Raw genomic sequence first — 24,825 nt, 5'->3', positions numbered from 1 at the left:
TTTTGACGGCCCCTAGGTTTTGGCTTCTATTTAACCAGCAAATTGAGGTTGGTGCTGATTTCCCAATACTAACGACTTTCTTCTGTGATATATCAGTTACATCAAAGAGGACCACCTCAACGTGAATGTTCTTAGAGGTGAGGATCTCTGGAGTTTTTCTGAAAAGGTCTGATGTCAGCCAACTGGGTTCGAAAATGCTAAGATTTGCATTTTTCTTAAAATGTGATGCTATTTTTGAGCTTCTAATTGGAAAAAAAAATTTAAACTGCAAGCAATTAAGTGTGGAGAAGCACACCAAAGGTGGCTTCGATTTGGGCATCTGGTAAATTGATTTGCCATTGAACCGGGAGGCTAATATTAGGAATGGGCAAGCCAAGCCATGTTTTGTGTTTGTTCAGTGTCTCATACTAGTTTTTCAAATGTCATGGGCTCAGCAAAACCCAAAACACATTTTCTCAGCGCTTCTCCCTTCTTCAATCCATGTGTATTTTGAGAGAACTTTAATTCATATGTTTCTGATTTATTTACATGCAAGTCATCAGAACGTTGTTTTATACTTTCTATTTGATGTCCAGGAAGCCCGTTGAGCCTTTCCTTTGAGGTTTTTTTTCCCCTCCCCGCCCACCCCAGGATCAGGAAGCAATGATTTGCAAACAGTAATAGAGTTGGAGGGGAAAAAAAGATGTTAATCACAGTCTTCAATATTTCTCCTCAAAGCTTCAAATTCTGTTCAAAACTGTATTTTGGTATTCCTAACTGTCCTTGAAGTTAGCAATCTCTTCCTTGTGCACATGAAAGTGCACACTTGCCGTGGGTACCACAAACAGATCTTAAGGAGAGACAGCAAGCTGTTTGGGATGAGCTGATTCAGGGTGAAACCCTCGGCCTCCAGAAAGAGAGCTAAGAAGCCAGGCACAGGGTTTCCCAGGCAGGAGACCTTCACTCTTCACTCCAACTTATAAAATGAACACTGGCTCACTCACGTACAGCTTGGTGGCTGTTTACATATATTTAAAAGCTCTTATACCTCTATAAATATTTCTCCATTTGTTAATAACTAGAAAATAAAGTTTAGTACCCAACCAAATCATCTTTTTTTTAAAAAAAAAAAAGAATTCTCAAGGATGTAGAGAATTTGTAGAGAGGTTAATACAGCCATCCAAAAAGCAGCTTTTCTCTTTCTTCAATATGGATAAAGACTCTGTGCATTGGAAATACATAGGGAGACTTTTCATACGCTAACATCATTTGTGATACTATAGAGTTGACCATTTCTCAAAAGCTACACTGGGGTCAGGTCAGATATTAAGAACTGTTGATAGCTATTTTGTTGTCCACTTTTAAAAGAATTATATATAAGACAGGACTGTATCCTTGGTTAAGTTTTTCTAAATTTCAGAATTTCAGGCTTGACACCAAATGAGTATTGGACAAGAAGCAGACAGGCAGTCTGGACTGCATCTGTGATGTTCTACACACACACACACACACACACACACACACACACAGGGCCACACTTCCCGTCTGACTCTGTCCTCAGGGTGGGTACCTATCTGAGGCAGTCTTGAGAGATGTTTCACCCATACCCACTTCAAGGTGGAGACGGTTCTCTTCCAGAAAGTTCTTTTCCATTTCCATTTGGTGTTAGGATTGAGAAGACTCAAAATGTCTTCTCAAGTCAAATATCTCTCCAGCACAGCTGTGGTTAACTGGCCTGGCATCTTCCAAGACAAACCAGCAACCTGTGCACAGATCTGTTTGTGGCAATGAGCCACTGTTGCTGTGTATTTCAGGAAAGCAATACACACACACACACACACACACACACACACAGTTGTTGTTAAGTAACCACATAGGACTTTTACATACAAAGCAGCTAGCAGTGGTACAAACAATAGGTAGCAACATTTAATGTTTATGTATGTGTACATTAAATGACTCAAATATCCAAATAGCAGCTTTTAAAGTTATGTGACTAGAATAAATCAACTAATCACTAGTTGCTTTGAATGTAGACATATCCTAGCAGTTATTCCAATATAAGATTACAAGATGTCAAAATCAGCACCATTTTCAAACGCCTAAAGACTCAGTTAACAAAGCGAGGAGAAGGCTTCCACACAGAAAAGAAATAGGCTTAAAAAAATACCTCAAAACATTATAACCATCAGAAAGATATGCTTGCTTCTCTGCAGAATCAACATCTCCACATCAGTCAGGTTCATGACTTTGAATGACATAGCTAGGCCTTGACAGGCAAAGCTGGTCTACAGAACTAACAATTTGAGACAGGGTCTCTCTGAGACAGGGTCACATTGTATAGCCCTGGAATTCAATAGGCAGACCAAGTTGGCCTCCAACTCAGAGATCTGCCTGCTTCTGTTTCCCTCACCTTAGGATTAATAGCCTGAGCCAACCTTACATTTTTGTTTAAAGAAAGAAAAAAATCTTTATTAGGGGATACTGTTTTGGTTATTGTGATTAGGGGTGTTCCTGTTAATAGAAACACATCAAAGATGTCAGGTTGCCTTTCAGACTATGTATGCTATTCACTATGCGTTTTGTCCTCAAATGTAATAGTGGGAATAAATAGGCAATTTCTCCTTGATAGGCTACCAGTTTGTGGAGCAGAGTATGTGGAATCTGATAGCATGGCAGCATGAAGCATGTCTGTAATGCTCTTTCCCCCCACTTCCCACTAGAACTTCCCTTGGCCTATCAGAAAGATGCAATGCCTGCTGAACAGCAGGAATGATGAGTCTCCTCCCCCCACCTCACCCCACTGTCACGAATCTAGTAGGGGGAAGAGACTGTGTGTGGCACACAGGTCTCCAAGCATCTCTTTTCTTCGGGAGTATTTACTTGGAGAAATTATTTTTCCCTATCTTAGAATCTGATAGAACTTTACATCATCCCTCTGCCCTTCATAGCATGAGCTCAAACAAATTCCAAGAACTGTCTTTTTACAACAAACACACACACACACACACACACACACACACACACACACACACACGTCTACTGCTACTATTTTTCAGTGTCACTTCAATGTTTAACAACCTGACATTAAAAGACATGTTCTTCGCTTCTAGGAGGGACCTCATCCCCACCCCCACTTGTTTGTAACTTCAGCCTGCATCTGACCATCCTGATGGAATGACCTGCTCTAGGGTTTTAACAGACTAGTGGACAACTCTTTTTGTTTGTTTTAATTGAAGGTACTTAATGTGGGCCACATGTTTCTCTTGGTGATTTGGACATGCCGAGGAGGAGGAGGAGGAGGAGGAGGAGGAGGAGGAGGAGGCAGGGCAGGGGGAGCACAGAGATGGAGAGGTGGGGGATGGTGGGGAAGAGGAGAAGGTGGGGAGCTGGTGGATGATGAAAAGACCAGTTCCACAAGCACAGCACATTAGCAACCCAGAGTGGAAAGGGCCGGAAGGAAAACCCACCCACCTCACCCCTGTGCTCATTCTATCAACCTGCAATTGCGGCAATCAAAACCATATGTCGGTTCTTCCAGATCTTTCTCACAGGACAAACATGCAAAGGGCCTCGGGCCTGGCGTTGCCATCAAATGGTAATTGATACCATATGAGCCACAAAATAGAAAAGCACATGCAACCAGCAAACTCACTCTCTCTCTCTCTCTCTCTCTCTCTCTCTCTCTCTCTCTCTCTGCAACACCTCCCCCTGCCCCCCACAGCCCTTGCTGGGCCCCTTGAGAGGGATGAAATTGCAGGTCTTTGCCGGGCTGCTAAGTGCACTGCGAAAAACAAGTGTATGGAGGCCTCAGGAGCCACCTGTAAACGAGGGGGGGGGGGAATCCAAGAGCCAAGAGGGCGGCCCAGGGAACAAGCAGAGACTAAGGGTCACCCCGGGTTAACGCAAGGTCATCGATCATGCGGGGGTAAAAACGGGCACAGGTGTGAAGCCGATCACAGGCCTGGCGCAGGAAATGACCCTCTGGTCCCTCTGCACATCCGGCTAGGACAAGCCTGTTCCTGCTACAGCCACATCTGTCTTCCTTTCCTCCAGCCAGTGAGAGAGTAGGAAAGTGGGAACCACTCCCCAATTACAAGGCAATTAGAAGTAAAGTGACCCCATCCTGTATGTCCACCTCTCCTAGTCAAAGGCTTTTTTCCCCCTACATCCCACTGTTCTCCACCGCCGGAGGGAGAGAGAAAAGGGAGAGAAGATGAAGCAAGAGAGAGAAGCCAGAGGCCCTGGCAGTTGCCGGCGGCTGGCTGTATAATACAGTAGGTAAAACCGGCTCTTGTTTCCACCGGCTCTGACAGAACCGCCAAGTAGCACACGGATCTCGCCTCTGCATGTATATATTTTCTTATTAACTCGATCGGGCAGAAATTTGCAGAGATTTGTTTGGATCTGGAAGTCACAACAGAACGTCAGTTTTACAAACCAAGGCTCATTCTGCGGTGGAATGTTCAGCCCTGGACCAAACCAACCCCCCCCCCCCACACACACACACACATACACAAGCTATTTGTCCCAATTCCTCCAGCAGGCGCTTCTGAGCAAACAACTGAGTCTAAACACAGGCGATGGCTCTCCGTTCTCTTCCTTCTGTGTTGCCCTCTTATATGTGGTATTTTCATCTTATAGATCGTATGAAGTTTAAATATTTTCCAGATGGGACGAGGGAGTACAGAGCCCTGTAAACACTCTAAGTTATAAAAGGACCGACTAAATACTTAAAACAGAAGAGGATGACAGCCACATGGTTCCTCTGCCAGCGGGACACGGGTGAGTTAACGCTGGCAACTGTAGGAAGGGGGACAGAGAGCAATCCCCAACCCCCGAGTCTCAAGATGGGCTGATTCCTCCTCATTTAGATCAGATCTATTTATATCCTTTCTATGTAAACCGGTTCCAAAAAAAGAAGATTTTAAACTCAATTTAAAATTCAATACATCTCAGTGGTAAGAAAGCCAAGTATGTTTATAACCTGAAGAGAAATTCCACTGTTCCGCAGTGGGGAAAACTAATAAGGTCTATTCATTCCATACATTTGACCTGAGCACCCAGCCCTTTCTCCCTTTAAGTGTAGCAAGACCTCATCAAGGTCCTGCAGCCTGGAGGCAAAGCAGGTATGTCTGGGACAGCACTAAGCCAAGAGGGAGAGAAGATGAGGAGCCAGACTGGGGATGCAAACAAAAGTTCTTGTGAGTGGCAGGGAAGAAAGGTAGGGGAAAGCAGGTGGCACTGCGGGCCGGCCAAGCAGAGAGCTTAGGGAGTGTCAGACCAAGCAGGCTGGGGACAGACCACTCTGGGGAGACTGAGACCTTACCTCTGCTCTCCCTTCGTGGTCCACGAGACATAACCCTGCCTTTGAGCATCTGCATTATTTAAGTTTTATCCCGTGGTGGTGTTTGCTGATTGGTCAGGCATGGCTGACAGCATCAGAATTGCAATCTGACAGGCAAGAGCAGGGGAGCAGGACCACAGCCCAGAATTCATAGCGGGAAGCAGAGAGGCGACCTCAGGCTGGGTATATGTGCCTCAGACCTGCAGATGTCTGCAGCGAGGCTTGGGACTGGCTTGGGGGTGGGAGGGCCGAGGAGGGTGGGAGGAGTACATGGGGAGGGGAGGTGGGAGAGGCCCAGACACCCAAATGACCAGGCTCCAGACATCCTCCTGGTGTGAGCCACATCTACACCATGGTTAGTAAGCTTTTTCTTGTCGCTCCCTGCTCCTGTTACCTCAGAATCAGAGGCCTCTATGCCCGAACCTGTTTTTACACAGTCCAAGTGGTTGGTGCTTCCAGTCTGGGGCGACTCTAGCTAAGTTTTCAGGTTCATTTATTTGTTTTTACCGAGCCAGGGTCTCATGTAGCTCAGGCTGGTTGCCAAGCCACCATGTCAAGAAGGCTGACCTTTAACCCTGATTCCCTGTACCTCCTCATGCCTCCCCCAACCACGCGCTAGGATTGCAGGCATTTCTCACAATACCTGGCTTTCTTTTCAGGTGTTTATTTCTCAAAACTGTCGTGTTTCCCCTGGGATACAGAGACCCCACTTCACAAGTGCATCCCAACCAGGTAACTCAAGGGGTTCTCATGTCATTTGACTGTTGGCAGTAAAGCTGGCACAGGAAAATAGAGCCCAAAAGTAAGCCAGTCAGGATCATCGAGTTACACGATCCACCTTTATTTTGAGCCAAGCTTCCTATTTCTTTCTAGGCTAATAGGAACCAAGTGCAACTCACTGATAGGGCTGCCCAATGCTCACCTCCACACACACACACACACACACACACACACACACACTCACACATATACACACACACTCACACATACACAGTCACAAACATATACATACACACAGCACATACACACAAATGCACACACACACATATACACACTCACACATACACTCTAACATACATACATATGCACTCACAGATACACGAATACATACACATACACACTCATAATACAGACACATTCACACATATATATTCACACACACATACACATGAATACACACATACATATACACTAATAATATACACACTTACATATATACACACTCATATTTACACACACATATATGCACACACATACATGAATACACACACACATTAACATGTGCACGCATTAACCCTACTATCCAACATTTTAACTGGCATTATCTGCTATCGATGTGATTGTTTTCCCTCCTAGGCTTTTCAGCCTAGTCTTGGTCTAGCTGGATGCCTGACCTCACATCCCCACTACCTAGATTCATGGCCACACAGCTCTGGAGAGGATTTAGGATTTAGTGCAGACATTCCACACTCTACCTAGGATGCTGCTCTCCGGAGAATTCGGGAAGAGAAAGTGGCACAGAGTCAATAATCACAGAGGAAGAAAAGTCACAAGATGAATCTCGGGCTAGAGCAACAGAAGAGATGGAGAGAAGGTGAAGGAGCTGTGGGTCATGCGCGGGCCTTAGAGACAAACAGGCTCACTGGAGGGATAAACGGGGAAAGATGCTTTGGCTGAGGGAAAGGCTAATACAACATGGGAAGCAATATTTAATAAGGACTAATCCTTCAAAAGCAACACCATTGGTCTAACGTCAATTTTGAAAAGAGCTTGCTGAAGAGGACAATATGTAAGCATCTGGTTAAAAGAAAAATAAAAACTCTACTATGATTCCTAGTCCTCAAAAGGAAAAGAAAAAAATCTAATACCTCCCCTTTGCTGGGTAAACAGTGTTTTTTATGGACTCATTTCTAAATATTAAGCTGGAAAGAAGGAGGTGGAAATGAACCAAGAGTGCAAGGGAAGGCTGTGGCTTAGAGGAGGATATGTATGAACAGGACAGTGACAGAGGACAGAAAGACAGCCGTAAGTCAAAGCAGAGGACAGAAACAGAGCCGTAAGTCAAGGCAGAGGAGTCCATGGAGGAAGAAGAGGTCAGGACCTACACTTTATACAAAGAAAAATCGGGTGAGAAAAAAATATACTAGGTGAATAGGCGGGAAAGATGGAGCGATAGAAAACATGGGGCTGGAATCCCGGAATGTGGCGTCAAGTGGAGGGGTTGGCGCAGTGGACAGGGAACAAACAGAGCTGGGGAGAACAAGCTTGTTGGAAGCACAGAACGATTTACAAATGTTGCCCCCCACCCCAATATGTTCTATAGAAGCCATTACAGACTGGGAAGAATATAAAGAAAATTGTTGCGTGAACTCTCATGCAGCTGTAAAACTCCCGCCCTAACTTCTGGGACCTGTTCATAGCAGCAGGTGACAATGGCAACAGAATCACACCAAGGGCCTTAATTGTTACAGTGTCCTCATCAGGAGTGAACCTGGGTGTTCTGCAGACCTACTCCTGTCCTGTCCCTCATTACCCAGAATGTTAGAGGTACAGCCTCTTTGAAGGACTCTTCTTCGAGTGTGCTGTCCCCAACCAGTGGTGGTGTGATGGGCCTTGTTTAAATACTGAGACCATGGCAAATTCTAGCACTAGCCCCCCGTGAAGATCTGCATAGTAAACATCCTTTGAGAAGCAAGGATCTCTCCTATCAGTCCTGGGGTCTGAGCAGCTTTTCAAGGGCTTGGCTTTTTTATTTATTTTATATATCTATATCTATATAAATTATATATATATAATATATAAAAATATAATATATATAAATATTATACACACACACACACACACACACACACACACTAAGGAGAGGATCAAGTTGGTTTTAGTGATAAACCAGTAATTGCATATTTGGTAGAAAAGCCTGCAGCTCTGATGAGCAGCAAAGGAAGCTGGCTGACAGCAATTTCAGGTGCTGGGACGCAATAAAAACAATGAAGAAAGAAAATGTTTGCTTTTTCTGTCAACTGAGATGTCAGTACCCATTAATAAATCTATCTGCTAAATCTACTCTTATTCATGTGGGACATCACCAATTTAAAGTAAAATAAATTATCTTTAATTAAATGGAATTGTCGTCTTCCTCCCGCTATCATCCCCAATTATTCTCCCTAATCAGCCCTTTAGGGAGAAGGCGAGAGAGAGCGCTGAAAGGCGCCTTGACTAGAAACAATTTCTCTTTCTGTCAAGGGATGAAGTTTTTAATTTTAATTACAGTTTATAACTCTAATTTTTGGATATATGGAACAAAAACTGCAAAAATCTTATCATTTGTTGCGGAGGGGGGAGAGTACACGGTCACTTCCAACTCCCCCTTTCTCCTTCTTGAGAGCAATCCAGAAGAGGCCACCTATGGACGGCCAATTCATTCTTTTGTCGTAGTTTACTACTTTGGTTTCTAGTACAAAAACCAGTGGCTTTAATTAATACTTTAAAGTACACAGCATCAGCTGAATGCCATCTTCTATGGTACTTTCAGGTTGATAAGCTTTCAAAACCTGGGATTTCTGAACGGTATCAATTTTTGTTTAGACAAGAGCAGCATATGTACTTTAAATATTAAGACAGGGCACAGGGTAACGGATGAGGCTGCACTAGCTGCGCAGTAACTTCTCTTGTTCCCACCTCCTTTTTGGGGAAGGGGGGAATAACGGCATCAACAATCTACCAAAAGCACTAGACACTTTAAACCAAGTGACAGCGCAGAATTCTACCCCCCAGCCCTCATATGAATTCAGCCATGCCCTCCCTCTAAAAGAAATGATGAAATCCACCACCAATTTACATGGTAGCGCAGACTCAATGTCAAAGGCACAGGGATGAAATAGTATCCCATGAGCAATGAAGAAGGAATTTAGGACCCATCTCTGCGGCAGTCACCCTTCCCTACGGCCAGAGACAGTCAGGTAGGTTTTATTATTATGTGGCCCTCTAGTGGGAGAGTTGGGGGAGGGGTCCTTTATATTGGGAAAGCGCGTATTAATTATTTACAGATAAACGGGTTGGGGCACTGACTGCTTACTGACTACTTACTGTTGCTTTTAAAAATGTATTCCCCCCCCAGGGTGTAGTGCTGTTTTCATTTAGCCTTTGAATTGCCGCCTACAGAAGTAAAAAAAAAGGAAGCCGCAGCTATACAGGCCTGCTGACTTTCTTATAAAAGAACCAGTTTTAAACTTGTTTATACTACTGATTCCAAATGAATTCAAGATGGTGGCTAGTTAAAGAAAGCGAGCCCATGCCAGGGACTCTGATCAAAGAACTTCAATTCAGCAATGTTCGGTTTTAATTGACCACTAATTAAGCTACATTAGTCCAAGAACGGTCTGTATCACTTCGACTAATAAAGAAAAGAATTAATTTAACCCCGTGTCAGTCAGCTTTAGCAAATTCATCTGAAAGCAACTTCTCAAACGACAGGCATGAAAGAAGTGACTAGAACTGAATGCCAAAAGTGGTCTACGGGATTCAGAGGAGACAGGGGACTCGGTTCTCAAGTGCGTTTGTCACTTTGCTAGTGATGTCACCTTGCAGGTGTAATTATCTTCATTACAGATACAAAGATGTCAGTTTCACTCCCCGGGTTGCAAAGGGTTGCTTTAAAATTGGATTCAAAACATGGCAGCCGACCAGCCAATTTTAACTTTCCTGTATTCGCGACAAAAATAGAGTGGATTTGCAAAATCATGAGAATTTTCAAAGGCTTGGAACTCTCTTCTGGGAAAAGTGAGTTGAGGGGGGTGTGGGGAAAAACAACTGCAATAACACCACCAAAAAAGCTCATTATAATTAGGAACCACAAGCTATGACAGCCATGGCAGCAGCAGCGAGAGAGCGCATGTGTTAAAGTAGAGGATTTCTAAAGAGCCAGTTGCAAATTTGTAATTTTTCCCTACGTTACCCTGAAAAGAAAAAAAAAAAGAAAAGAGAAGAAAGAAAGAAAATACATTGCTCAGTATTCTCATAAAGCATTCCCAGAAAGGGGAGGGGAAAAAAAATCATAAAATGGAGGGCGGGAACTCCACTCCGGATTTAAGACCAAAATGTAAGCTTTAAGAACACACACATTTAAAAAAAAAAAAAAATTACTTCCCAACTCAGCCTTTCTGACTGTCAAAAGTCCTTTGCATTAATGTTGAGGCGACGCCCTATGATCTCCTGACAGATATCAAAAAACGTAAAATATGTTTAAAATTTAAAAATCAACAGTGGTGTCAATGGTGTACTGGCTTGTATTCTATATTAATTAACCCCACCCTTCATGCCTTCATGAATAGCATTGATTCTTCCTGCACTGAATCCCACAGGGTCACACACTCCTAAAGAGGGGCATCCTCAGAGCCTCAATGCACACTATATTTGGCTTTAATGATTTCTGGCAACCAACTGCTGTATTTTCTACAATAGTATTTAATGAATAACCTTTTTATCATTCTGCCAGTACTCATTAAAATGCACTTGTTTCTGAGATGCAATAGCTAGCTATATGAAACCAAAATATGAATGCAAATTGGCATTGCTAAGTTTAAAGTGGTATTTGCATTACAGGAACGAAACGTGGTCCGAACTGAAAGAGCGCATGGAGCACAAATGTCTCTTGACCCCATGATTATTACTAAGAGAACCCGGGACTTGCGGTACCATCAATAAGCCCAAGAAGAGAGCACTGGCGCATGTGCTAAGCACCTAGTCTGCATGGTAGTGCGATATGGGGAAATGTCGGGGTTCCTCACTGTCTATTCAGGAACGGTAGGTATGAGGTTCAACAGAACTAATGATTGTGCGCCCTGTGCTCATAAACACCTGAACAGGCATATCAACTATTTCCAGAAAACTGTAACTTTTTGACAGAACAATACAAGAGTAGTCTGCTTTCTGTGGACATCAGGAGAGCCTTCCAGTAAAGGCTCTGCCTTACTAAAGAGAGATATGGGTGTGCAGGTCAGATGCATCGCGTTTATTGGAGTGTCTTCATGTCAACATGTATTGATTGTCTTTAATAAGCTAGTAAGCTTGAGATGACTTAAGACATGGTGGGTCCTGTCCTTCAGAGTCCCATTGGTTGAGGTGGAGGAAGGGGATTCCAAGTCCCTGCTCTATGCAAACAGACGAAGGGATGGATCATTGAAAAAGACTGAGTATATCAATGACTAACTTTAAAGAGCGACACATATAATTGGCTTGAGCATCTCGTAACATACAAGATACACTGATATCATCTTATCTAAAGTTAAGAAAAAGGTGAAAAGGCATACTGAAATACACAGTGAAAGGGGCTCCGCCTCTTCAGGATGCATGTGACCTTGAGCAACTTCTGTAACTCATATGTTCTTCCATTTCTCAGGTGGGGATTTCTCCAAAAACTTCCTAGACCGATGCAAGAGATCCCTGCGTGCATCCAAAATGAAGATAGCAAGGACATGAGACCGGGGACTTGAAATGTAGTTGGTGTAACTGAGAAACTTAGAAACTTAATTTTTAAAATTCGTTTCTAGTTTTCATCATTAAATTTAATGGCAATAGCCCCACTTGGCTAGCAGTTAGCCCATTCATCGGGAGCAGTCTTAGCTTTTGAAATGGGCTAACCGCTCCTGGAGTACCTGCCTTACAGGAAGCAGGAGGGTTATGTTACTTTGGGGAGAACTTGAGAGCATTCTCTGAAGGAATGAAAGCTTACAGATGTATTTTATCAAATGTTAATACAATAATGAAAGAGTTAGTCTAGGTTTTATCACAGCTTTAAAGTACTTGCCTAAACATGACAGAAAAGGCACTCTACAAAGATTTCACAACCTATAAATACACAAATATCACATAACCGGCCTTTTTACAAAACACATTCTGAAATCAATAATAAGCATATTATTGCTTTAGATTTATTCAGAGGATTATACTGGGGTTTACAGAATATCAGAGAAATACTGAGTACCTAACACAGATAATCAGTGTTTAATCAAAATTGAAAACAAGGACAATGATCTGTAAAAGAGCATTTCTTTAAAATTAATTGATGATGTAAAACAATCACCACCTCCCATAAAAGGAAATGCTTAAATAAATGGAATTATCAAAATAGTAACCTTTGAATGGTGACAGGTCAAATGACATCTCTGTCGCTGCTCACTACGAATCGAGACAATTCTGTAACACCCAATATGACAACATGACCCCCCCTCCCACCCCAAAGCCAATGTAGGGCAAACTCACAGGCACCTCAGAAGGAGGCAGAGCTGAAGCTAGCTCTCTACTTGTTGGGCGGGGGGGGGGGGGACTTCACTAGAGCTGCTCAGGGCTGAGGTGGGCAGGGCTCCAGGAAGCCGTCAGTACAGTATAGTGTAGGTGCTTTGGGGGGACCAGAGGCTATCCCCCGAACCAATACACTAAACAATAAGTTCTCTGCACCGGGAATCTGAACTGCCCGGCTGCTGTGTCACGTCTACTCTGATCAATTTTCGAAGGACCTTGTATAGCCTGAAGCAGAAACTGAAGGGTGGCACAAGCTACTGTTAGACTTGGCAACTCTGAAACTTGGCTTCTAAGAAGTGAGGTGTTATGGGTTGTAAAAGTTGGCAGGTATTCAGACCTGTCACCCTCCTGCACTGAGTACTAGGGAAGCCAACCTAGGTCTTGGTATCCCTTTCCAAACCACACCAGAAAGCTCCAGTCATGACGGGCACTGAGCAGGGCCAGGAAGAGAGGACACCAGTTGTAAGTGGGGTGAAAAACAAAAACAAAAACAAATCCCTGCATTATTGGGAAAGCTAAAGAGTTCCTCAGGTTTACTTTATTTTAATCTTTATGATCTTTTTTTTTTTTTATGTAGACAATGTATGTATGTGTATGTATGTGTGTGTATATATATATATGTGTGTGTGTATATATATATATATATATACATATTCACATAATATCCTTAATTCTCACCTCAAATATGTCTATATCGTTATCAATTATTCTTTAGTCTAATTCCCTTTTTCCTTTTTATGTACTCTGGGGAAAAAAGTAATATACTGCTTTTAGGATAAAAGATAAAACAAGAAATATGGGTGGTGTTCCCAATATTTTAAGAGATATGACACATACACACACACACACATATAATATATATATATATATATATATATATATATATATATATATATATATTATTCCTTATTGGCTCAACACAGTTTAACAGCTGCTTTGAAATCATTCCAGTTAGTTCACAAATAATTTACTATATAATATTGCAAATGAAATATTACATTTTCTTGGTAGATCATGGAAATCCTTGAACAACATTATAGAGCATAGTATGATATATCAAAAGAAAATAAAATAAAAGGAAATTGGTTGGAGGGTAAGAAAGGGTAAGGTTAAAGGGGAAAGGAAAATGGGAGGGAGAGGAAAGAAAAGAGGGAAGGAAGAATGGGAAAGGGGGAAGGAGAAGTGGAAAGGTAGGAAATGGGGGTGAAGGGAAGGAAAGGGTTAGGGAAAAGTAGGGAGAGATGGTAGGTCAGAAGGAAGAAAGGGAGGGAGAGAGGGAGGGGGAAGGGAGAAAGGAGGAAGGGAAGAGGGAAGGACGGAAGACAGGAAGGAACTCTACATGTGGCTCACATGGCAAGAATAAACTACAAATGTCCAGATCCAACATGTCTAAATCAGGACTTGTCTGCCTCTGTTCTGCCGAGGGGCACTTCTGTACACTGTGCTAGATCAGGGCTCTAGAACCACATGCTGGTAGCATCCCCTGAGCCTCCCCTAACTGCGACAATCCAAACTGCTTCCGTCTGTCCCCTGGGAGGCGCCACTGCACAGAGATTCATGTTTGCCATCAGAGTCTGTCAGCAACAAACGCCCGCTTGGATTTTCTGAGGTTTTCTATAAACATCTCTAGAAGTTATCGTCTGCCCTGTGAACCCGGCAAAACCATTTACACCCATGAGCACTTTGAATGTGACTTTGGGACCTTACCGTTGAAGTCAGCGGTCTGGGTTTGTTTTAGAACTTTGCAGATGAGCTCCATACTGACTTTGATTATAGAACAGAAATGTTTAGTGCTTCCAACTGACTTGCTCTCATCTATATGTAAAACCCAAACCAATACATTGTATCTAACCTTCTGATGATTAAACAAATCTGAGCAATAAATAACTGGCATTATCTGATACTGTCTAATAACATCATCTATCCACCCACCCACCAGCCATTCATTCCTTCTTCATCCAGGTATACATTTATCACAGTCAAACCTACCATGCTTTCAATTCTGATTGAGTTACGAAGGCGAGAAGCAGAGGGACCAGCCAAAGAGTTTAATCTACATTTCTTCCCATTGGCAATGCATCTGGGAAGGCACTATTATTCATCAATAATTCCACACCAGGCCATGCCACACCAAGAGGCCTAGAATGACTGCACTGTTAAGTAGTCAGTCCATTGCTACATCAATGCTACAATAACCAATTGACTTTGGACTAGAAACATCTGAAGAGACCAATGGAACCTGGGAATCACAATCCTGAAATGTGTTTGTTTAGTGGATATGCAAAGTAGGGATCCAAAATGTAGTCAAGATCTCTAACAACAAGGGCTCGCCTAAAACCGCACAGGTAATGACTTGGTTCTTCTTTGCTACTGTTCTTTCCTTCTGTCTGTGGGGGAGGAAAAGGCCATAAACCCCAACTGTCCTCCGCAAGGGACAAATGAGTGTGGTTTTGCCTTTCTCAGTGTTGTCTGTGAAAGATAACACAGCTTCTGCAGCGCAGAGGTCAGGTCCTCGTAATGATTCCTGTAAGTCATCTTTCTAGGGGTTAATTAAGTAAACGGAATCCTAAAAGGTTTTATTAGCAGATCTGGCACTGTAAAGTGGTGCCAGGAGCATCTGCCGTGACACGAACCCTTGCAAAGTGAACCGCACAGAAACACCCAGCATCTCGTTTGCGGTGCTTGCCCATTCGCTGCCTGCATCCCAGTGACTGGCTGCATGCTGAGAGCTCTGGGAAGTGAGGTCACCGGACTCCTATCAACATACCTAATTTTACACTCGTGTCATTTAAGTTTTTAATACAGCACAGGGCTTTTTTTTTTCTTCAGGTGTTAATAGAAAAATCAATTCTAAGTCACAACAGCTGTGATCATTTTAAATATCACAGCTGTCATGGGCTGAAAATAACCGATTTGAGCACATACATTTCTGTTGCAAATACAACAAAATGAAAATATGGTGGGATGTTATCTTCTGCTCCTTCTGAAGCAGACTGTCTAATACAATGGCCAAGAACTCACGTGCTTTAATGTATAAAATCAGGCTCCTGTTTCATTGCTGACCTAACGGGCAGATGGCTTAAAAGAGGAGGGCTGAGCATGAATCTTAAGAAGTAGCCCTATGGTGACTGCCGAACATGTTTAATTATGGAAATCGTATTAACTTTGGAAGGGACTAGGCTAAATAGTCGATATCGAATTGAGAGTTCATTTATGTAAACATTTTGCTGTGTAGACAGGAGAGGATTAAGTGGGATCCATGCTCCACATTAAGTGTTTAATAAAGTCTGGGCGTTCCAATTATTATAGGACGAAGTCTAAACTCCTGTGAATTGGTGGTAACCACTGTCGTTCAGGAAGTAGTGGGGTTTTATCCAGATTTTTAAAAGCTCTGACTAGCCACAGCATGTGACAATATTCTTCCCTCTTGGTCCAAATATAATGCTGTTGCCTCTCAGCGAATGGAATGGCATTCTTAAAGAATATTTAAAATGGAGTTGAATACAGTAAAAGACAAGGACTGAGCGTCAATTATTCTGCCATGTGCACAAAGCGGAAGTTGGTTCATGAGAACTGTACTGTAATCAGTACTGTCATAAGTCTACAATTCTATTAACAAATACTGCATCCCTGCTACAGAGAAACTAAGTTAGGTGGTGGGAAAATGGTACTCCAGATTAGAAGCAGAAGGGAACAGAGGGATGCTTCAGGTAAGCATTGTTGATGTTACACACTCACGTTTTTTTGTTTTGTTTTGTTTTGTTTTTTTACAGATGTTCCTTCAGGTCTTTCTAATCTCCTGGTATATCCATAATCACAATAAAATGAATACCGTATTAAAGATTAATATTTTAAAAACTGTTTCTTCCAGACCTTAGGGATGTCCAGGATAAAACTGAAGAGCTGGCCATATCAGCCACTGGCCAACTCCTAGTAAAAGTCTGACCGTCCGTTTTCCCTGGGGAGGCTCAAGACATCAGGTACAGGGAAACCTTCCTGTCCTCTATTATTTGCATACTAATTCCAAAGCTATGCGAAATACTCTATAGTTGTTTAATCACAACAACACACACCAAGGCACTACAAAGTGAAACCACACTTGTTAAACATTTATCCTACCCCCCCCACACACACACACCACACAAAGGAAACCTAAGGGGGGAAAAAGCCATCCACCCTGCTTAGACCTGCTAGGCTCTTCTGAATCATAATAGCAGGTGCAGAAATCATAATGGGCTGGCCAATCAACTCCCCCCCCCTGACTTGTCAGTTTATCTTAATAATGCCATTAGGAATGTAAACATTTCTGCAATTTATATTTAAAAGTCAATAAAATAATGGGGTGCGGAATTTATCCTTTTTAATTTTTTAAAGTAATACATTTGATTATTTTAATCACATCAGTACTTAACTGGATGGAGTTTAAATATGCATGTAACATTAATTTAATTTGCTTTATTCGCTAGAAAAACTATTGAGGAATGCAGTGTTATTCTCATTACTTAAAAAAAGGTGGGGGGGACACTTCAGAGACTGAGAAGGTCTAGAGCACACTTATATATTTTTTTTCCTTTCTTGGAGGTGGGCATCTAGTGTCTTTCAAATGTGTTCCATTATGAATATTTTAAGATGGTAAAATATCACCACCAAAGGGGCGAGGATCCAAGAAGAGGTGAGAGCCCATGGCATGTTCACTGGATGGCTGACAATAAAAACTAGGGGCTGTTTCCACACTGGGGTAGACTTTATTGGGCTCTAGTAATAGGCTGTGGTTGGTAAATGCATCAACTGTTTCTAGAATGGCGCGTGAGTGAGCTTTTCCAAACATAGCAGTTCCCCCTTGAGTAGGATCATTATTGGTGCAGTCATTCATTCGGTACTTTATAAATCTCACCCTTGGGTTTGTGGAGGTGCAAAAGACAAGTCCAGTGTTAGGCCTCCATCCTTAGCATCCCTGTTCATTTTCAGGCCAGTCACAATGGAAGCAGCTGGAATTCAACTCTTCCCCACTTGTTCCTATCAATTACCCCAATGAGCCCCCCTCTCAAAGTGAGTGTAGTCTGGCCTGGAGGAAGGCACAGCTCTAGGTCCCTGGAGGGCGCCCACCAAGTCCCGGCCTGTTGGCAGTGGAGTTGCCATCTGACCAGCATGTCTGGAAGCTGACACTTCCCACTGCTCAGGTGTTTCAGCTCAATCTCTAACCCAACCTGGGGGAGAAGGAACTGGGCTTAAGGCTGTGTCCCCCTCCAAACAAAACATTACAGCTACTCTGCTCTTTTCCAAGTCATTTGGAAGAAAATGACAGCTGTCCCTAAGAAATGAGGAAGGGTTTGGGTCAAACTGAAAAGGTAATAAATGCAGCCTGGAGTGTAAAGACATTATCAGAAAAATGGAACTTAAATATTCTAAGTGGACTATGGCACTCTAACACAGGCACACCTGGGAAGGCAAAGTGGCAGTTTGGGAGTTAGTGATCTCCAGCACTTCAAAGAAGAAAGCCTAGTGTCACCTCTCATAATGTCCTCAAAGGGAGGGGCAGCAGCCTTAAGAACTGTTCTTTGGAAGAGAAAAATGTCACTTTGATCAACAAAAATGTAAGGATCATCTCTGCAGCTCACTTTACATGATATGATAATGCACCATAGAAGTTATTATCCATTTAAAAACTAGAAGTCTGCAGGGATTTCAAGGTTCTACAAGCTCCAGTGGTAACTTCTGCCGTCATCTGTCTTCAAGATACGATTCTTTTACTAACTTGTCTCCCACCGCTTTTGACACTATTCATTTGATTCTGGGGGTAATACAGACCGTTGTTGTAGGGCTCCGTCTGTAAGTGGTTGGGGAGCAGGCAGGATTTCATTTGTCACCGCCCGTCATTTTTATCACATCTCATTTTGCCCTGTGTCATCTTAAAGAGTTATGTTTGAAAGTATTGAGGGCCAATGAATAAATAAAAATCTAATCAGACACTTAAATATTTGAAAACGCTTGATCCTCCATCGTCTTCCTTCTATAATGATGATGAGCAAATGTGCCTTTTGTGTAAGTCCAACAATATTGGAGGGGATTAAAAAAAAAAACCAGCTACACATCACTTACTGCATGTGCTAGGTGGCAAGCATTTAGGCTTGCTGTGGGGAGCAAGCATATGTTCCCATTGAATTCTCTTCTCAGGGTAAAAGTAAGCCCCAATTTGAACAACTTTTAAATGTATCCCAGTCGTTATTTAAAAATTGCTATCTTCTCACCAGGTCAGGGTTTAAGGGGCTTTGGTTCAGGATAACTGTCCTACGGTAGACTGCTGAGCATGGACATGGCCCACCATAAAGAGAGGACACAGCAACATCTCTCACCAGAGACGTGCCCGAAGTTTCAAGCTGGTTTGGGAATGGACACACACACACACACACACACACACACACACACGCACACACACACACACACACACACAGCATTCCCGATAATGAAATCTGATAATGTCTTCAGTTAAAACAAGGTAAAGCTGTTTGACCAGTAAGGTTTAGAAAAAATTATCCTTGAGCCTCTGTGGTGCCTTCTCAATTTTACTAAAAAAACCTAAATACATAAATTAAAAAAAAAGAAGTGGAGGAGCAGTAACAAAGCAGACCGTAAGGATTTTCCTGTGAATCAACGACATGGAGGGGCAGGAAGCACGCAGTACAATTTCCTGTCTGTCAGCTGGAAAGGTAGTTACCACCATCCAGGTCCTCCTGGTTTCCCCTGACCATTCCTTTGCCTGCCTCTCCTTCCCTGCTCCCCAGTGCTTCCTTCTAACTCCTGAGACAGTGCCATCACCTAGTGTTGGGAGCCGGATGCTTCCCAAGTGTTGAAGCATTCAAACCTACCAGAAACCAGGGGTTAAATAAAATGAACCACATACATATTTTCTTCCTAAGAAATTAGCCTCCCGGAAAAAAAAAAAAAAAAAAAAGGTTCAAATTGGCATCCGTGAATCTCGAGCAGGGATTTTTGGAAATTTAATCACAGGCAGCTGAGCAAGAGGTAGCTACAGTATCAAGACTAAGTGCCTGCTGAATATTTACTAGCTTAAACCTATTGAACAAAGTCAACATAGTATTGTTTTGAGAAAGTAAATACAGACAGGAAAACAATTTTATTGTTATCTTAAAATCACTCCATTAAAATGTTCTGTATGTCAATAATACCAAGTAGTAAGCTAATATATATATAATATATATATTATATATATTATATGGCTGACAATAAAAACTAGGGGCTGTTTCCACACTGGGGTAGACTTTATTGGGCTCCAGTAATAAACATATAAAATATATATGTTTTCCTACATGCTTTTTCTTTGATTGTTTTTAACATTAGTAGGCAGCTAAAAAAAACAAAACAAACAAACAAAAAAAAACAGGTTTGTGATCTAACCATTTTTCTTTGTATTAGCAACTAAAATATTTTTAATTAAAATAAATTTATACTGGTTCCTTTTGTTTATAACCAAGGTTCTGAAATAATAATTTTCTAAAACAACTTTTAAAATGTCAACTTCAATTTGCATAGTGAACACATTATGGAAAACTTTAAAACCTGGTACTCACTTATCTGTAACTGCCCTAGCCAGGATAGTTTTTTAAAAGGTCATATTAAAAATGTACTTAGCAATGTTATTTCTGGTGATATTAAGATATTAATCTTTTTATGTTGCCTCTTTCCATGGCAAAATTTATAAGAAGTGAACCCTTCACACAGGAGCTTGGAAAATACTTGCTGACTGTGATTTTTACTTATGTACTGGTGAACTTTTTTCCAAGAACGACTGTGAACCGAGAGATCCTGTGATTCCAATGTTTCTGGGTTTGGGCGGCCTTAATATCAAAAAGAGTTTCGCTTCGTTTTTTGCCTTTGAACTTTCTGAAGATGAAAAGCCTGCATAATATGACCAACGGTTGGACTATAAACACGGGGCCCTGGCTCTCATTCGCCTTCTTAGATCTGATGACTTGACAAATAACTATTTCAAAACAACTAGTTTGAAACACGGTTTGAAGCTTGTTAGGATGAAGCAGAAAAGAGCAATTAGAATAATCACAGGTTTCTCTATACCGCTCAACACATGCACGCACTGCCGAGAGAGCCTATGGTGTGATCAGAAATTACTATTAGGAAGGAATTTTACCACTTTTGTTTTCAATTCCATTTGCCAGAATTTTATTTACGTGGAATTGCCATATTTTTAGCTCTATGGAATTTGACCAAATAATTACTCATTAAAATTCAAATTTGATGAGCATATAGACCTTGGGAGAAAACAAACAAACAAAATTTAGGGCTAGAATTCTAGCTTTCTTTTTGCCTTTTTTGGGGGGTGAGGGTGGGGGTGGAGTAGACCAGATTATGCCCTAAGTAATGCCCAGTATGTCTTATGGCCTGAATAAAGAGAGTAGCACAATTTGACGACATAAGCTAGAGTTTTCAACACTCAAAAGAAACACTGCTCTTCCAGAAACATTTCTCTGATAGCTGAAGAATAATTCCTCCAAATTGTCATTTAGCTGGGACTGGGATTCACTTACATGTAAGGTAGTAATTCATAGAGAGAAAAAAAAAAATCACACCCAAAATGACTGGCCAAGAACATTGACCTCTCCCTTAAGGCAAAGCTGAGTTTTACAAATGCTCTCTCATTTACACTCAAGATTTATTCTTTGGGAGCTCTTGGGTTAAGGTTATTTAAGGTCTTATCTCATGAAGTCCACACTTAAGGACAAATCACTGGCCTCCGTGCGAGCATGGCAGCAATTTGGGCATCTGTAGCTGGGGCCCCTTCTATCCTAAGGTGACAGAGTCCATCTAACGTTTCCTTTGTCTGTCCCAAAATATCATTTGATTAAAGTCTTTCTCCTGCTAGGAAGTGGGAGAAGAGCAAGAACAGATTTTACAAACACTGTGTTTGCTGGTTCAAAAAGATCATCGTCATGGTCTGTATTTTTGCTGCAACCTAAAAATCATAGTGTTTGGGAAGGGTTTTCCATTTTTCTTCTTTTGTTTATTCACAGGGAAAAACCTGCTTCCTCTAGCCTCTCTCAGTTCAGAGAGTTCAAACTGAATTTAAACAAGTAATTGACTTGTCACTGGGGAAAAAAGAAGGAATTCAGTGCTGGGCTGTCTTCAGAGGGAAACCTGTGCCATAGAGGGCCAAGCTTTAACAGTTCAAGTTGGAAAACAGTTCTCTCTCTCTCTCTCTCTCTCTCTCTCTCACACACACACACACACACACACACACACACACACACACACACACACACACGATACAAATAGACCCCAGACAAACAAAATTCAAGAAAGGTAAAGTTGCTTTCATAGACATGTTGAACAATCAATGCATGACGTATACAATCTCCACAAGATGTCTGGCATCAAACCAAACGCAGCTGAATGCAGACGTAGAGGCAATACAATGCACACTGTAGAATAAACAGAAATCCGTTTCCCCGGGGGATGCACGAGGGTGTCTTGGAAAATGGTCTAGAACTGGGCCTTCTGTGGACCACACACAAGTGGACTTTGCTGGCTATGCCACCAAGTTAAATCTAAGCACTGGTGACCGACCATCCATGTTTGCACAGTTTCTGCTGAGGCTCCACATGGCTATTTTCCCTAAATATAATGTATGTACAAGTTGCCTCTTTCTAGTGTTTGAATCAATAGAGATACACATCACCAGATTTGTTTTTAATAAGCGTCTTAAAACAGTTCCTATAAATACATTTCCTGTGACAGAGTGATCTTGATTTTATGAGTACCATCCTTTCAAAAAAAAAAATCTAACAACCAAAATATTTGGCAACTGCGAGGGCATATTAGTGATATGATGTCATAGGCAGCGTTTTCTTATGGTAGAGGCAACTAGCAAGCTGTAGGGATGGAACACATATTTAAAAAAATTCCTTCAGGCCACAGGAAATCCAAATGCCCGAGCCTTAACTAAAAATTTGACAATTCAACTGTTTAAGATGTGGAGCTAATAATTAGCCTATAAAATTCATTATTGGTAATCTTTAAGGTTGAAACCCACAACTTATATTTGTTGTAATAAATAATGTAACATATAATCTTCTCATGCATATGCATATACTATATAATATATAATTCTTTAGTTTACAGGGCAACAGATTCCTGGGCTGTATCTTACTATTTTACAGACATGTTTGCTGATCACATTAACAGCATTTGTGAAGTTACCCGAAAGGGGCTTTAATCAATGGAAATATTATGGTATATATTATGGGGAATGTCTAAGAGACCATAGGCAAAAGTCTTAAATAGGTAGGAACCCCTAACAATTGCAATTCAGATACAATTATTTTTAAAACTGAGTTCTCTAAGCCCAGTATTTAAAGTCACAGATTTAAACACTGACCAATTTAGAACACAAGCCTTTTACTTCAACACCAACTTTATTTACCACATTTAACTACTGTTCTGACTACATGCAATATTCCTTAAAGGGGGATTTTAAAAGGGATAAGTATTTATAAACTTGTGATGATTTACTGATACTTCAAAATAAAAGTAATAATTCATAGACCTGGATGACTGTTAATCTCCTTAAGCTACACTCTCGAAAGCTCTTGTATATGTATACATATCAGTGTAGCCCACCAGAAATAAGCAATATGCAGACATCTGTGCATATTTACGTATATGTATGTGTATATATATGTATATATAGGCTTACATGCATATATCAGCACACACACATTTAATTCGCTCTGATCGGTTTCATTTGGCCCAAATATCACACTCTGATTAAGATCAAACCAAATGTAAGTTCAAAATACAACATGAGAACAGTTCATAAAAGACTGCTTTTCATGGTCATCTCTGTCCTTTGCTATTTTAAGGTGAAATTTTACTCCTCCGTTGCCCAATTCTTCCCGAGAGTACCACATACCGATTTACAAAATATTGAAATCCTTTTCCTTCAGAGGGCCCAGGCGAAGAAAAAATAAAATAAAATAAAATAAACCTCCAGATGGCAAGTAAAAACCTTCTGCTGGGGTTATATACAAGATAGCAGACACTTTCCCCCATGTCAATAAAGCCTTTCTGTTAGAAGAAGGGAAATTGAGGAAAACGCCACACAGCCCAAATAACTTGCAATATTGTTACATGCACAAATGGATTATTATTCCTCCCCCCTTCCTTTTTTGGTTTAAAAAACAAGCTTATATAATCTACTCCATCAGATATGTCCGTTTTAAGTTTTTGGTCTATTTTAATCTCTTAACCGTTGTCCACTCCCCATGGTTTCCAACTTAGTAAGACTTTAGACAGCACAAAACCTCAATCCGGAGAGAAACTTACCCCCAATTTTCTCTCAGGCTAACTTGGGTTCTCTCGGTTCTCTTCATAATCTGTTCTTCCTTCCAATCATTTGAGAGCAAAAAGAATTTTGCCAAAAGTCCTTTTTAAAAATTACTGTTATTTTAAATCGTACAACCTCCTAAGTTCACCTGACTGCAAACTTTCTCTCTGGGAGCTACTTTCAGAGGCTTTGTAAAGCTTTGCTGGGTCTCTACTGGGGGAAAGGCAGAAAGCAAGAAGAAGGAGGCAAGAGAAGCATCCTAGGACTCGCAAATGATAAATATTTCATGGTACAGAGAAAGGTGCGGCAGTCCTGCACAACTTAGCAAACAATGCTCCCCGCCTAGAAGGCTCATCCCTGTGACCATAAAACTTGTCCCCAATGCCCCTCGCAGCCCGAGTTCGCTTACCGCTTTCCCATTATAGTAGTACATCAAAGAGTTGCCGCCCATGCCCGGGATGGTGTATGCGCAGTACATGGCCTCGGATTCTTTTTTCTCCTCAGTACCACTCTAACAACTTTTATTTCAAACTCGCTGTCCCTTTTTTCACAACAATTCCTTCAGTTGCATTTTCCCATATGGCCGGGCCAAGCGTGGTGAATATGCAAAGCAGGAAGAGACCATTCCTGGCGGGCGGGGGAGGCCCCGGCGCTGCTGTCAGACGCTCAAGTTCGCGCAGGCTGGATGGCGGCCCGGCCTGTGCAGCGCCGCAGCCGAGCACTCGAGATCGCTGCAACTTTTCCGAGGGTTTTTTTTTTATCAGTTCACTTCAACGAATAATGCCGATTCTTACAAATTCCTGCAGGCTTCACTTCTGCGCTCTCTCTCTCTCTCTCTCTC

At 41.7% G+C, this 24,825-nt stretch overlaps 1 protein-coding gene across 27 annotated transcripts in view; it reads right to left on the bottom strand.

Moving 5' to 3' along the window:
* The window catches only part of Tcf4 (transcription factor 4), a 347,041-nt gene that overhangs the window by 70,739 nt on the left and 251,477 nt on the right, over positions 1-24,825 (bottom strand). For 2 of the 27 annotated variants that reach the window (XM_029547104.1, XM_029547099.1), the window contains exon 1: positions 24,394-24,807. The exons of 21 other annotated variants lie outside the window; for them this stretch is intronic. In XM_029547104.1, the coding sequence (XP_029402964.1) occupies positions 24,394-24,462 (69 nt within the window). In that variant the 5' untranslated portion in view covers positions 24,463-24,807. Of the gene's footprint in view, positions 1-11,634; positions 11,790-23,983; positions 24,368-24,393; positions 24,808-24,825 lie in introns of those variants that run through there. 4 more of the 27 variants (XM_021214227.2, XM_021214226.2, XM_029547101.1 and 1 more) reach the window with 4 other exon arrangements.

The sequence above is a fragment of the Mus pahari genome, chromosome 15 (assembly GCF_900095145.1).
Source record: "Mus pahari chromosome 15, PAHARI_EIJ_v1.1, whole genome shotgun sequence".
NCBI classification, from domain to species: domain Eukaryota; kingdom Metazoa; phylum Chordata; class Mammalia; order Rodentia; family Muridae; genus Mus; species Mus pahari.
The sequence above is the reverse complement of the archived record's forward strand: the minus strand, read 5'-3'. Positions and strand labels throughout refer to the sequence as shown.